This window comes from Carassius gibelio, chromosome B3, assembly GCF_023724105.1.
Source record: "Carassius gibelio isolate Cgi1373 ecotype wild population from Czech Republic chromosome B3, carGib1.2-hapl.c, whole genome shotgun sequence".
Classification (NCBI taxonomy): domain Eukaryota; kingdom Metazoa; phylum Chordata; class Actinopteri; order Cypriniformes; family Cyprinidae; genus Carassius; species Carassius gibelio.
In genome coordinates, this window is record NC_068398.1 from 12,233,581 (window position 1) to 12,253,291 (window position 19,711).

General features: G+C 38.3%; 1 protein-coding gene across 3 annotated transcripts in view; it reads right to left on the minus strand.

The window, feature by feature from the left end:
* Positions 1-310: 310 nt before the first annotated feature.
* The window catches only part of LOC127952422 (myocardin-related transcription factor B-like), a 36,395-nt gene continuing 16,994 nt past the window's right edge, over positions 311-19,711 (minus strand). For 2 of the 3 annotated variants that reach the window (XM_052550848.1, XM_052550847.1), the window contains 14 exons: positions 13,460-13,525; positions 12,313-12,368; positions 11,863-11,938; positions 11,613-11,753; positions 10,957-11,117; positions 10,560-10,667; positions 8,862-9,109; positions 7,301-7,469; positions 6,494-7,222; positions 6,275-6,406; positions 5,133-5,261; positions 3,915-4,040; positions 3,276-3,336; positions 311-3,197 (listed from right to left, as the gene is read on the minus strand). In XM_052550848.1, the coding sequence (XP_052406808.1) occupies positions 2,740-3,197; positions 3,276-3,336; positions 3,915-4,040; positions 5,133-5,261; positions 6,275-6,406; positions 6,494-7,222; positions 7,301-7,469; positions 8,862-9,109; positions 10,560-10,667; positions 10,957-11,117; positions 11,613-11,753; positions 11,863-11,938; positions 12,313-12,368; positions 13,460-13,525 (2,660 nt within the window). In that variant the 3' untranslated portion in view covers positions 311-2,739. Of the gene's footprint in view, positions 3,198-3,275; positions 3,337-3,914; positions 4,041-5,132; positions 5,262-6,274; positions 6,407-6,493; positions 7,223-7,300; positions 7,470-8,861; positions 9,110-10,559; positions 10,668-10,956; positions 11,118-11,612; positions 11,754-11,862; positions 11,939-12,312; positions 12,369-13,459; positions 13,526-16,863; positions 17,006-19,711 lie in introns of those variants that run through there. The other variant, XM_052550849.1, reaches the window with a different exon arrangement.

Sequence of the window (19,711 nt, forward strand, 5' to 3'; positions counted from 1 at the left end):
TTCTTAAAAGTTCCTTTACTTGGTCTTAGAAAGTGTAAAATGTACCTTTATAAAATCTGCAGAAACCCTGGCAAGTACTTTTACAAATGCCTGATTCTGTTTGCATGTAGTAGAGCACAAGTTCTTCAGCTGGTTAAAAGCAATTCTAAATTAATTTAGCTTGTTTTGTAGGTTATGCTAGGCTAAAAATATTATCTTTGGTAAATTGTAAAATGTTAAGTATATTCTTTGTGTTCTTAGCATTGCTGAATAAGGACCAGTACCTGGTTCTGTCCTTAGGAAGGCCAAACAAGTAATTTCAATGAAACAATTAAATGGAACATTTTAATGATAAAAGGCTGTATATACAATAAAGATATGTACAAAGATAACCTCAAAAACATTATTTACAGTTGCACAAATACATTTGTATAAAATGTAAATTGTAAAAATATATACACTGTGCAAAATGAGGCATACAATCTACATCGCACTTCAAAAGGTCAGTAAGATTTGATATATTTTTTCCTCTTCATAACAGAGCAACTACTCTTGATGGACATTGAAAAAAGGGTACACAAACCCTTATAGTCTTTACAGGTTCATTTAAAGTCTTACAGGATTTTACTCCACCGCGGGCCATTTTTTACACAGAAAAATACATGTAGAGTCATAAAATATGTTAAAAATATATATGAAAACTGCATAAATGCAGTAAAATGGTGCGTTTACAAAATTAAAAGCTTTGGGTCTCTGATAGAGACAGAACTATGGTATCCCTTTAGAAATCGCAAATTTACATTTCTAAACATAGAAATCCATTCTTTCATTTTGACAACATGCTTGGATAAGGAACTGATTGTCAATGAGTTCAGTCCAAGGTCAAGTAAGTGCACTATTTGGCATGTTTGGCATATTTCCACAGAGTGTCTAAAGAGAAACCTGCGATTACATCTGCCAAACACTGAAGAAAAAACATCTGAAGGGAGCGGTGATGAGAAATCATTCAGCCGTCTGTTTCAAACTGTTCCAGCAGATGACGCTACATTGTCACATTTTATAGAAAAAAAATTACAATCTAAAACCAAAATCTCATTTATTCTTACAAATAACTGAGAAGATGAGGTTTAGGTACATTAACAAATGCTGCCAGCTACCTATATTTCAGTGGTTATGAAGAAAGAAGCAGTGAAATTTCACTGAATTTCAGTTAATCTACATCCAAAAAACACATCTGTGCTGTACTAAAGAGCCTGGCCAATCCAAATGCAGCCGCTCTCTGATGTCATTCTGATCTGAATAGGAAAATTTCACTGGTCATGTTTAGCCTTGTTTCCCTGGTCAAGACACACAGTGTCAGTTCAGACTGTAAGAGCTGAACCCTGTCCACTCTATCTACTCTTTTGATAGGGATAAGTATGGCCCCTGGTCAGGCGTTTGTGTGCCTCTCTCCCTCCCTCTCTTTGGCCCCATGCTGGGTTTGGTAAACAACCTCTGTCTGACCTTTCCCAGTCATATACTGGATGATTTTGAATGTTTAGGAATTGAATGTTATTATTTAGCTGCCACAATTTTGAGTACCCTAATGCAACAGTTAACAGCTCATTGACCATGGCAGTTGAATGAGCCACTAAACATCACATTTGTAACAATTACCATGGCACAATGTTTCAAACACAAAAGTCTGACATTTGCTAACTCTGTAGTTAAAAGGATAGTTCACCCCAAATTTACAAGTCTGTCATTAAGCGGTTCCAAACTCAAATGGCTTTTTTTTTTTCTTCAGCAACACACAAAAAGGATATTTCGTAGAACATTTCAGCTGGTTAATGGGGTCCAAAACTTTTGATCTTCAATACGGACATATAAGTAGCATGAAATAAATCCATATAAATAATTTTTTATGATGTGCAGTTTTTAAGCCTTAATTTTGGTTGGGCACATGACATGCAACATTCAGTGAGATGTGACATTTAAAGTTAATTAAATGCAAGTGACATATTTGAGTGAAGCATCTTACTAAAAAAGTTCTTGAAGGCAAATTTAACTTCGTCTCTTGTTTGCACTGATTGATGTTCTGGTGTGGTTTGAGAGTTAAAGACTGAGTAAATAAAGTTTGATCTGTTTATCATAAAATGCAATTGTGCTGCTTAAGAAAGCTTTGAATATACCAGTCAAGTGTTGTGGATTCATTTCATGCTACCTTATGGCCTTTTTGGAGTTTGAAAGTTTTGGATCCCAATGGAAAAAAATAACCCAGCTGAACAAGATTTAAAACATTTTCTTTTGAGTTCAGAAAGAAAGAAAGACACGAGCTTGGAATGAGGGCAATACTTTTTGAACTTACTATCCCTTTAACTCTAAAAGAGTTTCTGGACAAGGCACTATGATTGTACTTCTAATCCTTGCTTTCCCAAAAATATAATGATACATTTAAAATATGTTCTGTAAGAAATTATACTTATCAGAATCTAACAAAAAACAACATTCTAACATTCTCTATGATATAAGCCAGCAGTTTCAAAGACTGCTTCAAAATATGAAAAGCAGAAGCTCACTGCCTAAATATACAGGTGGAAAAAGTGTCTCTACATTCTTCTGCTTTGAAAGAGGTGTTGGTGACAATAACAGCACACAAACCTGCTCGTATAGATGCAACTGAGAAAAGCTGATGCTACGCTATCAGTGGTCTGCACACGGATCCTTGGAACCATCCGCAAATCTTTTCAGAACGTCTCCAATCTCCATCCCTTGGAGAGCTCAGTCCCAGTGTAACTGTAAATCAGTGGAGTCCAAGAAATCAGAGGAAAAGACTGCAGTAGAGGAGATACCAGCAGGACCTGGAATCGTAAGGTCCAACCACTCCATGTTGTCGAGGCCTGTGTCTTGCAGTGGGAGGGCAGAAGGCGGCGTGTCAGTGAAGGTCAGATCCGAAGTGTCCATTGGGGAGTGAGACCTCTCCAGCAGCTGGTTTTTAAACTCCTCCATCAGTCTCAGGGTCCGTGGCTCAGCGTCCTCCAGCAGAGCCTCCAACTGGTTATCAGAGGCCAGGGCTACCATGTTGGGTGGAGGCGCTTGGGTTTGGTTGGGCGTGCGGGCAACGTGTATCTGCGGTGGAGGACGAGACAGCACTGTGTTGATTGGCAGGGTGGTGATGTTTGCCGTCACTGGAAGAAATTTGTCCAGAGAAGGATCCTGCCTGGATAGAGGGGATATTTCTGGGAAAGCACAGAAAGTGGTTTAGATTTAGAAACCTATTGTAGCTGAAATCAAACAGCTGTTTTGACTTTTCTCACCGCCACTCTCGATCAAAACGTCAAACAAATCGTCCATGTGCTGACTGGTAGCAGTAGGAACCTTTATAGAAGAATACAAGGTATTAAGACAACAGAAAGTATTCAATATCGATTACCAAGTGTGCAATGTTAGTACTGTGCCCTTCAACTGGAGGTGGAAATATTCAAATTCTGAGCACATGAATGACAGACGAAATCATATTTTTTTGAGTGGAAATATCTGTTAACCTAAATCCCAGAGCATTCTTTAGTTTTAATGCATATGCCAGGGTATGCGTACAGTCATCATCAGCATAATTTGTAATGGTGTATTCTTGCACTAATTAATCTGCCTACAAGGTGGCACCACTTTGGTTTCAGATTTGAAAAAGAAACGGAAGAGACAGAACAAACTACTAGAGATGGTAACAACAACAACAAAAAAACGGCTTTAATAAATACCTGCAACTCTTAAGTTATACGAGTTTGAAGATATTTTTATCTGATATAACGTCTGGAAAGAAATGTTGCAGACATTGTACAAAAATTAAACTTTTACTTTTTCTGTGTTGCTACACACGATCAAGTGGTGCATACTTTGAAAGGTTATGTGTTTGGCTGTCAAAACTGAAGTATACTTTGGGCCTAACTTTAAATTACCTCCATTGTGGCTTGTAGACCTCTGGTCTGTTTGACAGCCTCCTCGTAGCGGGGTGGGTCTTTGCTCTTTGGGCTGCGGTGATTCGATGGATGAAGGATATAGTTGAGCTGACAGGGTGAGGGAGGCTGAACAAAACATAATTTTCAAACTCTGTAATGGGGTTACTAGGCAGAGTTCTAGACAAATAAAGAGTATACAAGAGCATACAAGGATCTTATATAAAAAAAAATATATATATATGCATTAGACCGATACAAATGCTTGTGCAAACTCGCCACAATGTTAAAGTGTTCTGTTCTGATTTTATGATAGTTAGCTAGCAAGTTGAGTTGAAGAAGCTGAAGAAGACTGTTTATTCTCCCACTGTTAAGGGGTCATATGATGCTATTTTTAAAGATCATTATTTTGTGTATTTGGTGTAACAATATGTTGACAAATACTGTACGTTACTGTAGGTCCTCTATGCCCCACCTCTCTCAAATGAGTTTTTTCTACAATGTCCCTCTTTCAGACAAGCGCTGTATGCTCTGATTGGCCGAGTGACCCAGTGCATTGTGATTGGCCAAACACTGCAATGCAAAGTCAGAATTACCTTCTCTCCTAGGTTCACGAAACGGTCCTCCACAAAATGTGCTGCTGTTCTGTTGTAAGTAATCTTAAATATTTCTAAATGCATCTACTTTCTGAAGAACAAATAAAGTGCTTTTGCTTTCTCCTAGATACACACAGCATCTCACTGACATGGCTGCTTCAACACTAACTGTGGTTACTGAAACCACACCTCCTTTCTTTGCGTGAAAATTTGAGGGGCATTACGCAAATATTTCCACATCATGACGTAGGCAGGTTTAAACAAGCCTTTTTAGGAGGGCGTGGACGAGTCTTGACTTTGATGAAGAATATCTCTTTGGATTTGAGACTTTAGACTTTGCAACTTTACAGATCTTCTTCATGCACCAAGAGCTTGTAACACTCCAAAGAGAAAGCAAAAATTGAAATCGCATCATATGAACCCTTTAATAGCCGATATAGTGCCCTTTATTGCAAAACTGAGAAAGCATTGTGTGTTTGTTTTGCATTATGAGTTCGAAACCATTTTTTAAGAGCATCTTAAACACCTGAAACGTAGCTTGTGCTAGCTAGGAGAATTTTTGTTTGTGTACTTGTGTATGCGGAGTATGTTTCAGGATGTAACAGAAAAGTTGCTTTTGTCTTACTTTGTTACTAGGTCCATTTGTGTGTCTGGGGGAGTTGTTGAGGAAGCACTGGGGCATTTCTGATATGGGCTGGCTCTGGTTCTGTCTGTACTCAAACCCAGAAGATGAGCTTCCACACAGGGATAAAGCCTGTAAACACATGTAGCAGGAGGCAGTTTTAGGCCCAGTGCACGGTTTAAGAAAATATGCATATATCAGTGTATAAACAGACCCTTTTGTTCTTGAACCAACTCTCCGTCTTAGTGATAAATGCTCTTTCTGATTTTCTCTGTACTCTTCTACTTCTGTCACCTATTTAGTCAGGTCTGCGTTTGATGTAGTTGAGAGGGTAATGCATCACCTGAACTCAACAGCTATTTCCAGGGCAACGTCAGAGATAAGCACTGAACATGTTGCAGGCCTCAGAAATGCTTTCCATTTCAACCTATGTGCCAAATCAGAGAGCAATGCGTCTGGGCCTTGTCATCACAAAGGTGAGCTGAACTGGATTTATGAAGTGCAGGATCATTAAAAGAAAGAGGAAAGGTCAACAAGCACCCTAAAGTTTACATGCATAACAAAACAATTCGGATCATATGCTGTATTCCTTTCTAACTGTTGTTTTAATGTTTCTATTTTACTGCAAAGTAAAATATCTTTATTTGTGGTGGCTTTTCAGTTAGAATTGTGTGTAATGTATATCGTAATTACGTTGCAGCTCATATAGTTAATATGTTGCCCTGTGTCCGAGCTGAAAAGATGCGCTTGAACACGCCACAAAGATTATAGCCAATGGTCAACCAGCATATATGTTCTTAGCCAGCTTCAGAGGAAATTGCTCTCCATACCAGTAGATGGCAGCAATCTGTATTAGTCATTCCAAAAGGGAAACCGCAAAAGCTAGGGTTGTGTATATAAAAACCGTTTACAAAGCCTCCCGTTTGCTTGTTTTCATCACTTCTGTTTTCTGTTTTTAAATGAAGTCGGGGCGCTGTTCTTCCCACACTGCACGCTGTTGTGTGCACACTACATGATGGATTAGACAATACTAATTTTCAATTTTAGTGTTTGATAATGTGCTGCCATTCAGTTGGCAGGGCAGTGTTCTCAAACTCAATTCCCATTTGATAATTTGATGTAATGATGTAAATCATTTTGCTTACTTGAGGTGGAGATGCCGTCTGATTTGAATGCTGTTGTAACATTGTGTTGTTGGACGTCTGTGTTTGCAGAAGTGGTGTTTGTATCATGCTTTGAGCCAAATTGGGCATTGTATGTTGGAGAACGGTCTGTGCCTGCAAAAAGTATAGAGAAAAACTCAAAATAAGAATGTTATTTTTCTTACTGTACATAGAACTGGCATTTCATGAATGTTAAGAGACCTGTGTGCTGATGGGATTGTTGGGCATGCTGATGGGCAGCAGGATTTGTGCGGCAGGCTGAGTGTTGATCAGTGTCTGCTGATGCAGCACTTGAGGGACTTGCTGGGTGTTGATATAGAACTGCTGGACTTGGGTGTGGTGCCGCTGGGCATGTGGCTCTTCCTGTTTCACACCAGTAGTTTGCAGAAGGGGACTCTGCTTGGAGTTGCAGCTCGGGGAGGCTCCGTTCTCTTCTTTGACCTGGACTGATGGATTGAGTTCAGGCTGCTGCCCTCCGCCCTGCTGACTCCTCTTCTCCACCTCCAGCTGCATCTTCAGCTCCTCCACCAGCCGCTGCTCCTGCTCCAGCTTACGCATGAGTTCCTCAATCTGGCGCTCCTTCTCATGAAGGCGCTGGTCTTTTTTGGAGGCCTTGATGTCCATGGTCATGTCTTCAGGTGTGGGTTTGTGGGGTGAGGTGCCTGTTGGTGGACGGGCTGGAGACAATGTAAATAAAGCTTTGGTGGGACTGTCTCTGCTGTCCTCCATACTGAGGTTGGAGGCCTCAGGAGAAACGGGTGGAGTTGTGCTCATGCTGTCAGGCTGCAGAGAAGCTTTGGAGATGTTCGTATCCATGGTTGTAGAAGATTGAGAGCTCCCCTGGTGGGCCTTAAGCCTTTCTATGAGATCGGTTTTGGTGCCGGATACAGGAAGTCCTCGCAATTTCAACTCCATCTTAAGCTCAGCCACCTAGAGGTTCAAAGAACAGTGGTACTTCTGCATACTTATATATTGTAGGAGCAGGAAATAAATCAGCTTGTTACCTACCTTCATCTCATCTAGGTTGGTAGGCAGAGCACCGGTTTTACGACCGGTCATGGTGTTATTGGGACGTGAAGGAGCCGCATTGGGCAGAGATATCACAATGGGAGCGGGAAGACTCGGGCTGGTGCTCAATGTGATGTTGGGGCAGCTGTTTTGACTCTCAGCTACTGGTCTGTAGAGGATGAAGGATTTTAAATGCAATGGGAACTTCCTGTTCTCTCATCATTCACAATAAACGGTTTCTCTACACAATAGAAGCGGAGGTATATCTTACAGCAACAGAAGCCAAAATGGAAAATAATTTGAGGAACTGCCGTACTACAGCTGGGGTGATGACAGGTCTTTTAGACATGATTAGTAGGTTAAACTATTATTTAAAGGCTATTGCTCATAGCACACAACGCTCACATTCTTTTCTGAGTTACATACTTCTGCAGCAAAGCAATCAGGCTCACAGTAAATCCTTTTAGTGTCAGAGCTGAAACGGATATATCAGAATCATATGGAATTGCGCTGGTCCGTAACCAATTATTCAACTGAACTGACATTACTTAAGTGAACTAGCATTATGTTTTTATCTCATATGCACAAAGTGACAGTGTTCCTCAAGGCATTGAACTCTATGAAGTGAACTGCCAAACTACAGTGCAACTGTAGCAAGTTGATGCACAGCACTTTTTATGGACAATCTGCACAATGTACATATAAAGAGGGCAAATGTAATTATTGTATATACTGGAAAAGTATAGCGTTCCATCCCCTGCTCAATATTCTCCTTCAAAATAATGTGCAAACTGAAGGCTGTACAAAACAAATATAAAAGTATAATTGCAGGCTATGCTATACATTAATCTACACAAAAACTATCCTGATCCTTAATAATAATAACAACAATAACAAAAATAATTATAATACAAGAGGTATAATTTTTGGAAAATATTACTATACTATGAAAATAATAGACTTTTGTCTCAACATAACAATTGTTTTGCGTGTTAAATGTCTGATTTCAATTAAGAATGTTCTAATTAAAATCAATTTAGAGCCGAATTATTTCCAAAAACTAAATATTTTAGCAAAATTAATATTGTAGTCAAAGTTATATTATCAGTCAATGTGCATGCAAGTCTTTTTGCAAAATGCAAATACTCATATTTTACAACTGCAAGTGTTACAAATTGAGTTATGTACTGGACGAAAACAAACATTAAACAGAACACACATCTTACTTTAAATAAAGCTGTGCTTTGGATAGCTTGAGCAGTCCACTTTTCTTGTAGCAAAGCATTTCCCCCCCCCCAAAAATGTGTTTTTCATTAATGTAAAATTACATCACTGACAGAGTTTACCAAATAATCAGTAATTCAATTTGTTCTTGTTTATCCAGATTCAAACAACATGTTATGACACTGAAAGAATAATTAGCATAGTATACTCATGTTGTATCATTCTATTATATAATATGTGAATTATTAAACAAACTGGTTGTGAAAAATGCTTTTAGAAGGTGCTTATGCTAAGGGTTGCATGTTATGTTGGAAACGATATTGGAAGTGTGGCATACTTGAGAGGTGCTGGTAATATGGCCTGGTAACTGTAATGCTGTTGCTGCTGATTGAGGATCTGGAGTTGCAGGAACTGCTGCTGTTGCTGAAGCAGCTTGGCATATGTCGAGTCCATCGGGGCTTCACTGGGTTCCTGCTTCTGGTCGGGTGGGATGTACTGGTGATACTTGAGCTTCTTAATTCGTGGTTTAGGTTCTTTACTCCTCTTGCTTCGGCTCTTGTCACTGGACTGTTTGGGCTGGCTTTGCTGCATGGAAACAAGGACAGAAGAACTGAACAAAAGGTGTCACCTGAAATCCCACAGTCAACCCCCTAGCGCTTTGGCATGATATCACAACACAAGTCTATTTGCTTTGTGATTTTTAGGAGATTCCCTTAATGTTTCAACAAGCCCAGTTCTCTTGCTAACAGATATGTCAGCACTCTGAGATCAGCAGAAGCTGAGAGATTTGTGGGCAAAACCGCAAGTATTGCAGCTGCTGTGACTAGGTGGGTCTTGTTTGAACATCTACCTAAAATCACAGGAAGAGGAAACAGGATGCTTGGAGGGGACATGACCCTCATTGTTCCTAAATATTGAGTCACAGGATACACATGAAAATGGTTTGGCTTCTGAGGAAGGGAGTTGGAAGTCATCAGGATGTAATAACACAATTTCAAGCTGGCTTATGTGTGAGCAGGTTCCCGAAGCTCTACTGGGTCAGCAGTGACTCTCTGTCATGGAGTAAATATGCCGAGTATGCTTTGAAGGCATGGATTATGATAAGTGCACAAGTTATTGCTTGACTCCTGTTTCTATGTCCCCAGCTTCAGTTTGTTCTTCTCCGCATTATGAGTGTGAATATTTAATTTAATCTCCAATTGAAGACAGAAGACGGCTGCAAGAACTTCTACTGATTTAAGGTACCTTTGACAAGTTGTTGTAAACAAACATTTTAGAGTGACAAACAACAGCTCTTCTGCTCTCCTGTTTTACACTGTGGTACCCAACGCAGTCTTTTTTTTTTTTTTTTTACTAAAGATTTAAACTACTGTTCAAATCTTAAGGGTCAGTATGATTTGTTTTTCAGGATATTAATCCAAATCAATTCATTTTTCAGCAGGGATGCATTACATTTATCAAAAGTAACAGTAAAGATGTTTATAATAAATGATGTTAATTTCAAAGTTTCCTCAAAAATATTAAGCGGCACAACAGATTTCAATACTGATACTAACAATAACTGTTTCTTGAGCAGCAAAGCATAATATTAGCATGATTTCTGAATGCTCATGTGACACTGAAGACTGGAGTCATGAAGCTGAAAACTCATTTTAGCATCACAGACATAGATTACATTAAAAATACATTTTCAAACGGAAAAACCAAGTTATTTAAAACTAATAATATTTCACTATATTACCATTTTTACTTTATTTGGATCAAATACATGCAGTCTTGTTGAGCATAAGAAACATAAGCTTAAGATTAAATCTTTGACTCATTTTTTATTTTAGTTAATGTCTGACTATCATGATTGCATTATCAATTTTTTACCTCTTACTCTTTCAGTTTCACAGTCGACGTGGTCTTTTTCATTATTTAGCTGGAGCTGCTGTTGTGAAATTAGCCAGTAATGCTATGAGTCACTGACCCTTATCTCAAAAATAAACATAGGCAGGAAATGACATCATGGTGTTTAGGACATATGGTTTACCTTCACAAGGGTGGGTCCAGGCTTTGTGGGAGCAGCAGCAGTGACTGTCTGAGTTGAAATCATTACTCGGCCATCTTCTACTGATGTTCTGTTCAGGAAGTCTGGACTCTGGGTTGTAGGTGGACACAGTTGATAAAAAGAGATTAAAAGCCATATGGCCATAAGAAGGGACAGAGACGTATAAATCTAACCAGCACCACAAGGCTGATGTCTGGATAATTTGTAGAGAAAACCGACACGACTTAGCTCTTTGGGAGAGCTTCATACTTCATATGCTTTAATTGAATCACTCTCTATCAGACCTATTCATCATAAGCTAACTGTAAACTTTAAAACTGAATATTTCTGAACTGGTTATCAGCCTGGATGTGAATTTAGGGACTGTTAAGAGACTGACCTGGAGTTTGGAGCCAGTTGGAGGTGAAACAGAGGATGGTTCAGGCAGTCTGGCTTCTACAGGAGAAGATACAGAGCCTTGAGACTCATGACTAGCTGGCTGCTCTGGAGACAGGGCTTCACTGCTGTCCTCATTGAAGTTATAAACATCCAGTCCTCCAACTGCAGTGTCAAACAAAAACGAACATAAAAAAAAAACACAAAACAACAAAAGAAAACCAAATCAAATAATAGCAATAAACACAAAAAAAAAACAAAATAAAGAAAACCAAACCAAATAAAAGCAACAAACACAAAAAACAAAAAGAACCCCAAACCAAACAAAAGCAACAAACACAAAAAAACAAAAAGAACCCCAAACCAAACAAAAGCAACAAACACAAAAAAACAAAAAGAAAACCAAACCAAACAAAAGCAACAAACACAAAAAAACAAAAAGAAAACCAAACCAAACAAAAGCAACAAACACAAAAAAACAAAATAAAGAAAACCAAACCAAACAAAAGCAATAAACAAAAAACAAAACAAAGAAAACCAAGCCAAACAAAAAACCACAAAACAACATAAATAAAACAATTTAGTAACTGACTTTTACTTTCCTTGGCAATTCTAGTGAATTTTAGTAAGCATGGAAAAATAAATATTTTTCATTTTTACCAACGTCAACAGGCAGAATGTTCTTCTCCACCAGTTCCATTGGTCCAGGCCTCTGTGCAATCTTCTCATTGAGGTCATCTGCTAGACGCGCCCTCTTTAGTTTCATCTGAGTGGCTTGCAAAGAAGCCTCTGCGTGGGTTTCTGAAATACATAACATCAGACCAGACCGTAATAAAGCTGCAAGATAAATTAAGTATCCAGGAAGTTAGGCAAAATGCTAAAAATCACATCCGTTTGATAAGGTGCGTACCTTGTAAAATGTGCATACGAACAAGTTCAGCGCGGTCAGGTCTCCTGTGGATTTTATGCTTCAGGAAGTTCTCGGTCTGTATGATGAAAATGCAGTATGAGTAAATGAATTTAAGAATTTCCATGAAATGGAATTTTAATATTGTTCTCACAGCACTAGCTGTCAAATGTTGATTTCTAGAAAACAGGGTGGCTGATGGCCAACAAAGTGTGATATATTATGTAATTAACTCATTATGAAAAAATTATGTAAACAAATCTGTTGAATTTCTTTCACTCAGACTCATGACTAATTTACACATCACTTTAGCAAATGAAATGACGATAAACAACACATATAATGGAACTGTTGTGATTTTTCTAGAACATTATTTTACTAAACCTGTGTAAAGTCCAGTTCACTAATAAATAATGCAAAGTGTAGGAATGTTTCTCAATGTTTGAGTCTTACTCTTGCCCTCTCCAGACTTCTGACCTGCCCGTGAAAAGCTGCAGGTGTCTTCAGCGCTGGAAAGAAAAATATATTCAATGCCTTCATTTCAAAACAAGTCACATGACATTATTTAATATCCTGTTATATAATACATAATGTTTTCATGGCACAAAGCTTCATATATATGCATAAAACAAAAGTCAATCTGCCAATGGGTAAAGAAATAAAATTCATTCAACATATTCTCTGAAAACAAGTTAAATTATTTAATGTCATTTCCTTTGCATAAATCATGTTTTAACCATTTTTAGAATATTTTTTACATATTTAAAAAATATTTTTTTTTTTCAAACAACATTTCAAGAAAAATTTCTGCTACAAGTATTTCAGTGGGCGTTGAACTGTCATCTGCATGCACTGCCAACAGGAAACGAGTGCTATGTCACAGTCGCTATAGTTGCTCATCCTGATTAGTCGTAGATCACTAACCAAGAGTGGCCTCTTAAATGGTCTACTGCGCTTACAACAACACTTTCAGGAAAGGTATATAAGCCTGACGTTAATGTGATTAAAGAATGCAAGAAATGGTCTTTGTGGGAGAATCCGAGCCATTAAGCATTGACTAAAGCCCGGGAGGTGACCACAGATCTTGCTGAGCAAAAGTGCAGGACCAGTCGCTGACTCACTCTTGTTACTCTTGGAGCTTGGACCATGACGTTAGGGGCCCTATACAGACGGCTCCTGCGGTTTCACACATAAATCAGTCACACTACTGTTCTATTTCTCCTTCCTTATCAGTTTGTATCCTCAACAGACACTTTCTTTTATTAGAACTGCTCTCCTTACTGACATGCATAACTTACTCCATCCCCGTGCTGTCAAAAGGGTAATCTACAAAAAATTGTGTCTGGAGGTAATTGTGTTTCACTTAATGAAGAATAAGTATAGTGTGTGTACAGAGCTTAGGCGATAATATAAGTGGCACTTTGTTATTGATGCTGGTTTAAGAGTTAAAACAACAAGGAAGCAGATAATTTGATTAACATATTTTTTCGGTCGCAACCGATTTTTTTTCCATGAAAGTAAACTGCATGCAGGCTGAATTTGTCTAAACATTAATAGTTGACATTTGAGCGTTAGGTTTCCATGAAGCATGCATACTCACGTGGCATGATGCCCTGGTCTGCGAGCTGCTCGCGTGTGCGCCTCTGCTGTAGTCTTAACTGAAGCACTGTGGAGGAAGCAAAAACAGAAAAATGTAACTTGATGAGTTTCTACTTTTAAAAGGGATAGTTCAGCCTAAAAAAGAAAATTCTATCACTAATTACTCACCCTCATGTCATTCCAAACTCAAAGACCTTCTTCAGAACACAAGTTAAGATATTTTAAAGTAGTTAAGAAATTACCAAAATGAAGGCCCATAAAGGTAGTAAGGACATCATTTAAATAGCCCATGTGACATAACTGGTTCAGCCGTAATTTTTTGAAGATAATTTCTTCTCTTCCATGTCAGTCATTGACGTGCATTCATTAAAGTACAACGACATGCAATTCTACAACAAATATTATTGTAGCTTCATAAAATTATGGTTGAATCACTGATGTCACATGGACTATTTTAACGTTGTTGTTACTACCTTGCTGTGTCTTGAATGTGTCAGTTGCATTGCTGTCTATGGAGGGTCAGAAAGCTCTCGGATTTCATCAAAAATATCTTAATTTGTATTCTGAAGATGAACAAAGATCTCATGGGTTTGGAAGGACACGAGGGTGAGTAAATAATGACAGAATTTTCAATTTTGGGTGAACGATCCCTTTAACTAAAATTGAAATAGAATATAAAAACTAAAAATTATTTAATTTCAGCTAGTTGCTAAGATTTCTCATTTTCATTCAGTTTAAATTGATGTATTGTACTGGAATAACTCAAACATTTTAAAATGACAACAAAAAAAAAATATATATATATAAAAAATGAATATGACAAAAACAACAAAATAATAAAAAATAAAATAAAATGAAAACAAAAACATACAAATAAAAACTAATTCAAAACAATAATAAATACTATAATAGTATGTCAATGATACTAAAATGATTGACAGGTTTATAGCACCACATACAATGGGGTATTACAACAATAATAATAACAATAAAAGAGTAAATGAATAAAGAAAGAAAGAAAGAAAGAAAGAAAGGCCAAAATCGTGATGTGTGGTATTAAGTTATTTATTCTATGCATAATTTTAATAGCTAAAAGTAAATAGTGGTAGTATTGCTTGGTTTTGGTGCTTCTGGTTATAAATCAAATTAGAACTTAACACATCACAAATAATCCACAACATTTAATCTTTCATCCAAAATGTTTTGGGGATGAAGGTCAACCCAAGATTTGTACTTGAAATGAAATGTATTAAGTAACAAGTATTAAGCCTTAAAAAAAAAACCTCAACAGTTTTGACCTCAAAAGCAAACATACAACAGATTGCGGTTTATTAAAGTGATAAACAACAGGCCAGCGTCCAAAGCACAAAATAATAAACACTGCAATGGTCCTATCAACCTCTCGAGGTGATGTCATATGAACTCTTGGCTTGGATTTGCGGTCCATAAAAAGCAAAATGCAGGGTATTATGCTTTGGAAGAGGAGGCACTGGTGCATTAACGACAAAGAACATCAAAAAGACAAGCGAAAAGGTGAAATGCAGGCCGTTATGCACAGCCTACTACTTACACCGTCAATGTTATTTCACCAGCCTAACAAGACGGCTCGGTTTATACATTTCAAAACACACAAGCGTAGGCATGCTGGTTCAAGAGAATAACACCACTCCTCTGCAAAACATTTTTAAGAGGAGGTTGGCAGTTGATCGTGACAAATGGGACAGTGGAGTGTGGAATATGCCCAGAAGACCTGCGCTTCCACCCGTCATCAGCACTGGGAGCACAGAGCCCATCGGATTGGCTGCAGAATGAGGCCTAGCACACCCAGTTCTGCCGAAGTCCTGGGAGAGCGACCACTCTGTCTGACTCACCCCTGCTAAAATAAACCCAGCCGTTGTGAGAACAAGGCCTGGGAAACAGAAGAGTTTGGAAATGGCATTGGAGGAGGGGGTTGGGGGGGTATGGTGAACACATACATACGGTCTCACAGCTGAATAAAGAGTGGACAGACCGAAGGAGGGGACCGAGTGCCTCTACTAAACCCCCCCAAGAGCTTGGAACACTCTGTCCCAGATCGTGTTTTCCATTATTATCTGTGCCAGAAGGATCTTTGGTGGGTTTCAATATTAAAGCGGTTATCCATTACAAATCAAGATCCATGCCACCACCAAGCATCTTTTTTTTTTTTTTTTCAGAGCAATGGGCCCAATGAAGCTTGATGGAAGAGTAATACCATAATCATCTTCACATCTGTACGCTGGTACATGACATGCCTGCAGTCATCCCAGTGTTTGTTGAGCTGATGTCATTCCTGATGTTCTCTTCTGAACCCTGACTGACCTTTATCTGGCTGCAGGCCTCTCTCTCCAACTGTACAATCAACAAAAGGCAGCAGCTTAGATCCTTGTATGTCTCACTTCTTGAAAATCCTCTCAAGATTTGGTTTAAATCCAAAACCAAGCCTAAAGTTGTCACATTGTTTTTTTGGTGGTGGTTGAAATCAAATAGTTTCAATAGGAATAGGGTTTAAGTAAGTAAAATTTTGTCACTTACAGAACGTCGCTTGGTTTAAAAGCGACTTCCGTGTGAGCTTCATTGATGACAATAAACAATGGAACTTTTTTTTACCTCAAAATTTCGCTAATATGACCGCACCTTAACGCAACCAGACGCTATCGTAAATTAAATGAATGGGCTGTGTTATGGCTCCCGAGCCTATTAATGTTGACTTAACTGAAGCGGTTTAAGAAACACTCTGACATTGACCTGGACTGTGTTGACATTTTTGTAGCAAAAATATTTCAGCTGTATCTTCATGGGTGCTCGCAGAGCTCCAGAGGACTGTAGAGACTGTATGATAAACGAATACACCATTTGGTTTATGGTTCACCCATGGGAATCATCCCAATGACCAATAACTCACTTGAAACTATCACAAGTGAAACAGTATATTAGTAACAGTGCAGAAATATTTTCATGCAGTTGAAAGTCGTATTGTTAAGAAACCTGTGAAGAGGTGTTACTCCCTTAAGGCATTAAAAGCAGACAAACTTCCTGAACAGGCATGGTTAGCCAGCTAAATTAACTGAACGTTGAGGTAATGTTTGGGTGTGAGATTGAATGAAAACCTAGATATCAATACAAAACACACACACACACACACACACGTATATAAAAAATGAAACCAACATTAGACAGCTGAAATAAATCCCTGTACCCTCACCATAACCAAACCTTTAGTCACTTTCTCATGACTTTTGATAACACATCTTCTCAACATCTGCTGCAGTAATAATTACCAGATGCCTCATTCGGTGTCCTTCACTCATGTTCGGCATCAACTTCCCCATTTTAATTCATGCTGACATGGAATTTTAAAAAAGATTTCAAACTATTTGCATTTACCCCTGCAGACACTCAAGGTCTCCACTTCAAGGCAGGCCATGGAGCTGAGAGACGGACCGGAGAGCTGCTGTGTCTGGAGTCCCATGGATTGCTGTGGGAAATGAGGCCCGGGGCAAAACGGCGATATCTGGCAGGGAAATCCTCAGCGTGTTGTTTGATTCCAGACCGTTCTGACTGAAGTCTCTTCACCGGTTCTGTCTCTAGACTGCTTGTGTGAGTGTTTGTGGGTATGTAGCTCTCAGCGAGAGTCAGTGCTCTCTGCAGCACTTGAGCTCTGGCTCCGTCACTGACTGACAGGAGAGGTGGGACTACAGAGCTGCAGCTGTTAACCCTTAACAGCACTGAACACTAGGAAAAAACAGTAGTCCAAAAGCTAACTTAAACTTAGACAATAAAGAGGAAGCCAACACAAAACTATACGCATACAACCACAACTTCCCATAATTCTATTATACACTACTTCAGCTTTAGCAGAGAGTAAATTAATTTTGTACCTTGTTTTCCCTCTTGTAAACATGTTGTCATGGAACAAAAATGACAAAAACAACCAAGCAGCACCCCAGGAATATCTCTGTTTCACTCTGTCACTTAGTGTGGAAATAAACTATTCATATTCAGGGTTTACAGATGAGAGTCAACATTTCACTCTTCTCATTTGTATTTCAGCAATCCGCCTTTCTAATAAAGCACTATGTGTCTCATGGGGATTCGAGCTAAAAATGCCATTACATTTCTTATCTACATCCAGGGATGTTTCTTTCATAGTCGCTGGAGATTAATATTGCAGAGAGGGAAAGAAAATATTTAAACAAAGCCTATCTGAATCAGCTAAAGTGATTAAACACAATGGAACAGGAACGTCCCGGGGGAAGGGGAATAGGGAACGTAGTCCCAGGCCCACTGAGGTCCTGTAAGGTTTAGTCTATTAGGGTCATGCAAAACTACATATTTAGTGAGTGTGCTGTGTGGACAAATAATAGTTCCTAAACCATGTTGGAAGGTTACTTTGGAAATGTAATGGTTACAGATTAAAAGTTACCCTATTCAAAATATAATAAGTGATGTAACTATTTCAATTACTTTATTAAATCAATGCAACTGGTTATAATTTGATTACTTTTCTAAATTTTCAAACATCTAAACTAGGCAGGGTTAACCTTGTATAAATTAACCTTGGTACAGTGCACTTATTGTGTACATGCATGCTTTTACTTATTTATATATATTAAAATACCTATATTTATTTACACTGTTGACCCATCCCTTACAACTTAGCTCACCCTTTAACCTCCCCATACCCCCAAACCTGTGCCTAACCTTTCCACCAGCAGCAGCAGAAGTGAAGTGTTTTGCAAAATGAGGAAGTCATGGCCTAGTGGTTATAGAGTTTTACTCCTAACCCTAAGGTTGTGGGTTTGAGTCTCGGGTCGGCAATACCACGACTGAGGTGCCCTTGAGCAAGGCACTGAATCCCCGGGCGCCGCAGCATAAATGATGATTCACGGTGTGTGTGTGTGTGTGCGTGCGTGCACTTTGGATGGGTTAAATGCAGAGCACAAATTTGATGTAAGTACATAGTAGTTAAGGCCATCTTATATAAAGTGTGACCTAAATAATTTATCAAGTTTCAGGTCACCAGACTTTCAAAGTGTTTACATACTATGCATTCCTATTTTTAAATACATCTAAACAGAGTGGATCAGAACGCAAGGGTCCTGAGACACTTTTAACCCCATTAAAAATGTTTCTTTACTTTATCACTTATGATATTTGATATGTTTGAAATGCATGATCCTAAAGTGAGTTATATCATTATTAACTTGGCATGCTATCTGAAAAACAGAACCCTTAAGGGGACGCTCAAAAATTTAAACGTTCGATAAATTATATAAAAAAATGCAATGCGAAAGCCAAAAGCATCCATCTAAATGTGTACGGTTGCAGTGTTTGTGTTCTACAGGGAATTAGTTTAAAAGCTCAACTTTTATTCACTTTTTCACAGTGTAAATCTAATCACTCACTAAAATATCAAAACAATTTATATATGTATATATATATTATATATATATATATAAAAAATAAAACCCACTAAATTTAGATTTGTTTGTCTTGGCTGATATTGTGACACATTGTGTCCAACCATAACAATATAATTTAGCAATAACCCATCCAATATAGTCTCATGTGAACTCACTGGACAAACAGATACAACCAAAGATAACATTTACATTTATCAGACACTTTTATCCAGAGCGACTTACAGTGCATTCAAACTAACCATTTTTTTTACCTAATGTGTTCTTTGGGAATCGAACCTACAACCTTTTTGCGCTGCTAACACAATGCTCTACCACTGAGCCACAGGAACACTTAGTATGAACACAATCCATTTTCACTAAGTTGTAATGGGAGTATGCTAAGACTCATATCTCAATATAATATAGCATTTATGTCTCCAGATAAGTTGTGGGAACATAGTCATAAATGTTTCAGTAGGGGAATTTGTGAGGAGTGGTGACGCTGAGTTTCACTAGGCGGGCGGGTTGAAAAGAGGAAGGATGGGTACGGTCTGTCCTTCAGTCGGAGCAGGAACAGATCATGTTGATTCAGACCAGTGCAACAAACCCTCTATGAGTTCATAATATCTTTAGGCAGCAGCGAGCAGGAATCAATTACAAGAAAATACAAGAAAAGAGTGTTCCTTTAAAGGTATTTAATAGGGCGGTAATTCTGATAAATGGCATTTACTCAAACTCATAACTTAGTATCTCGAAGCTGATAAAAAGCAGAAATGATGCCTTGTATTAGGATTTACTGCGAGTCTCTTTCAAGTTTATCAGCAAATGCT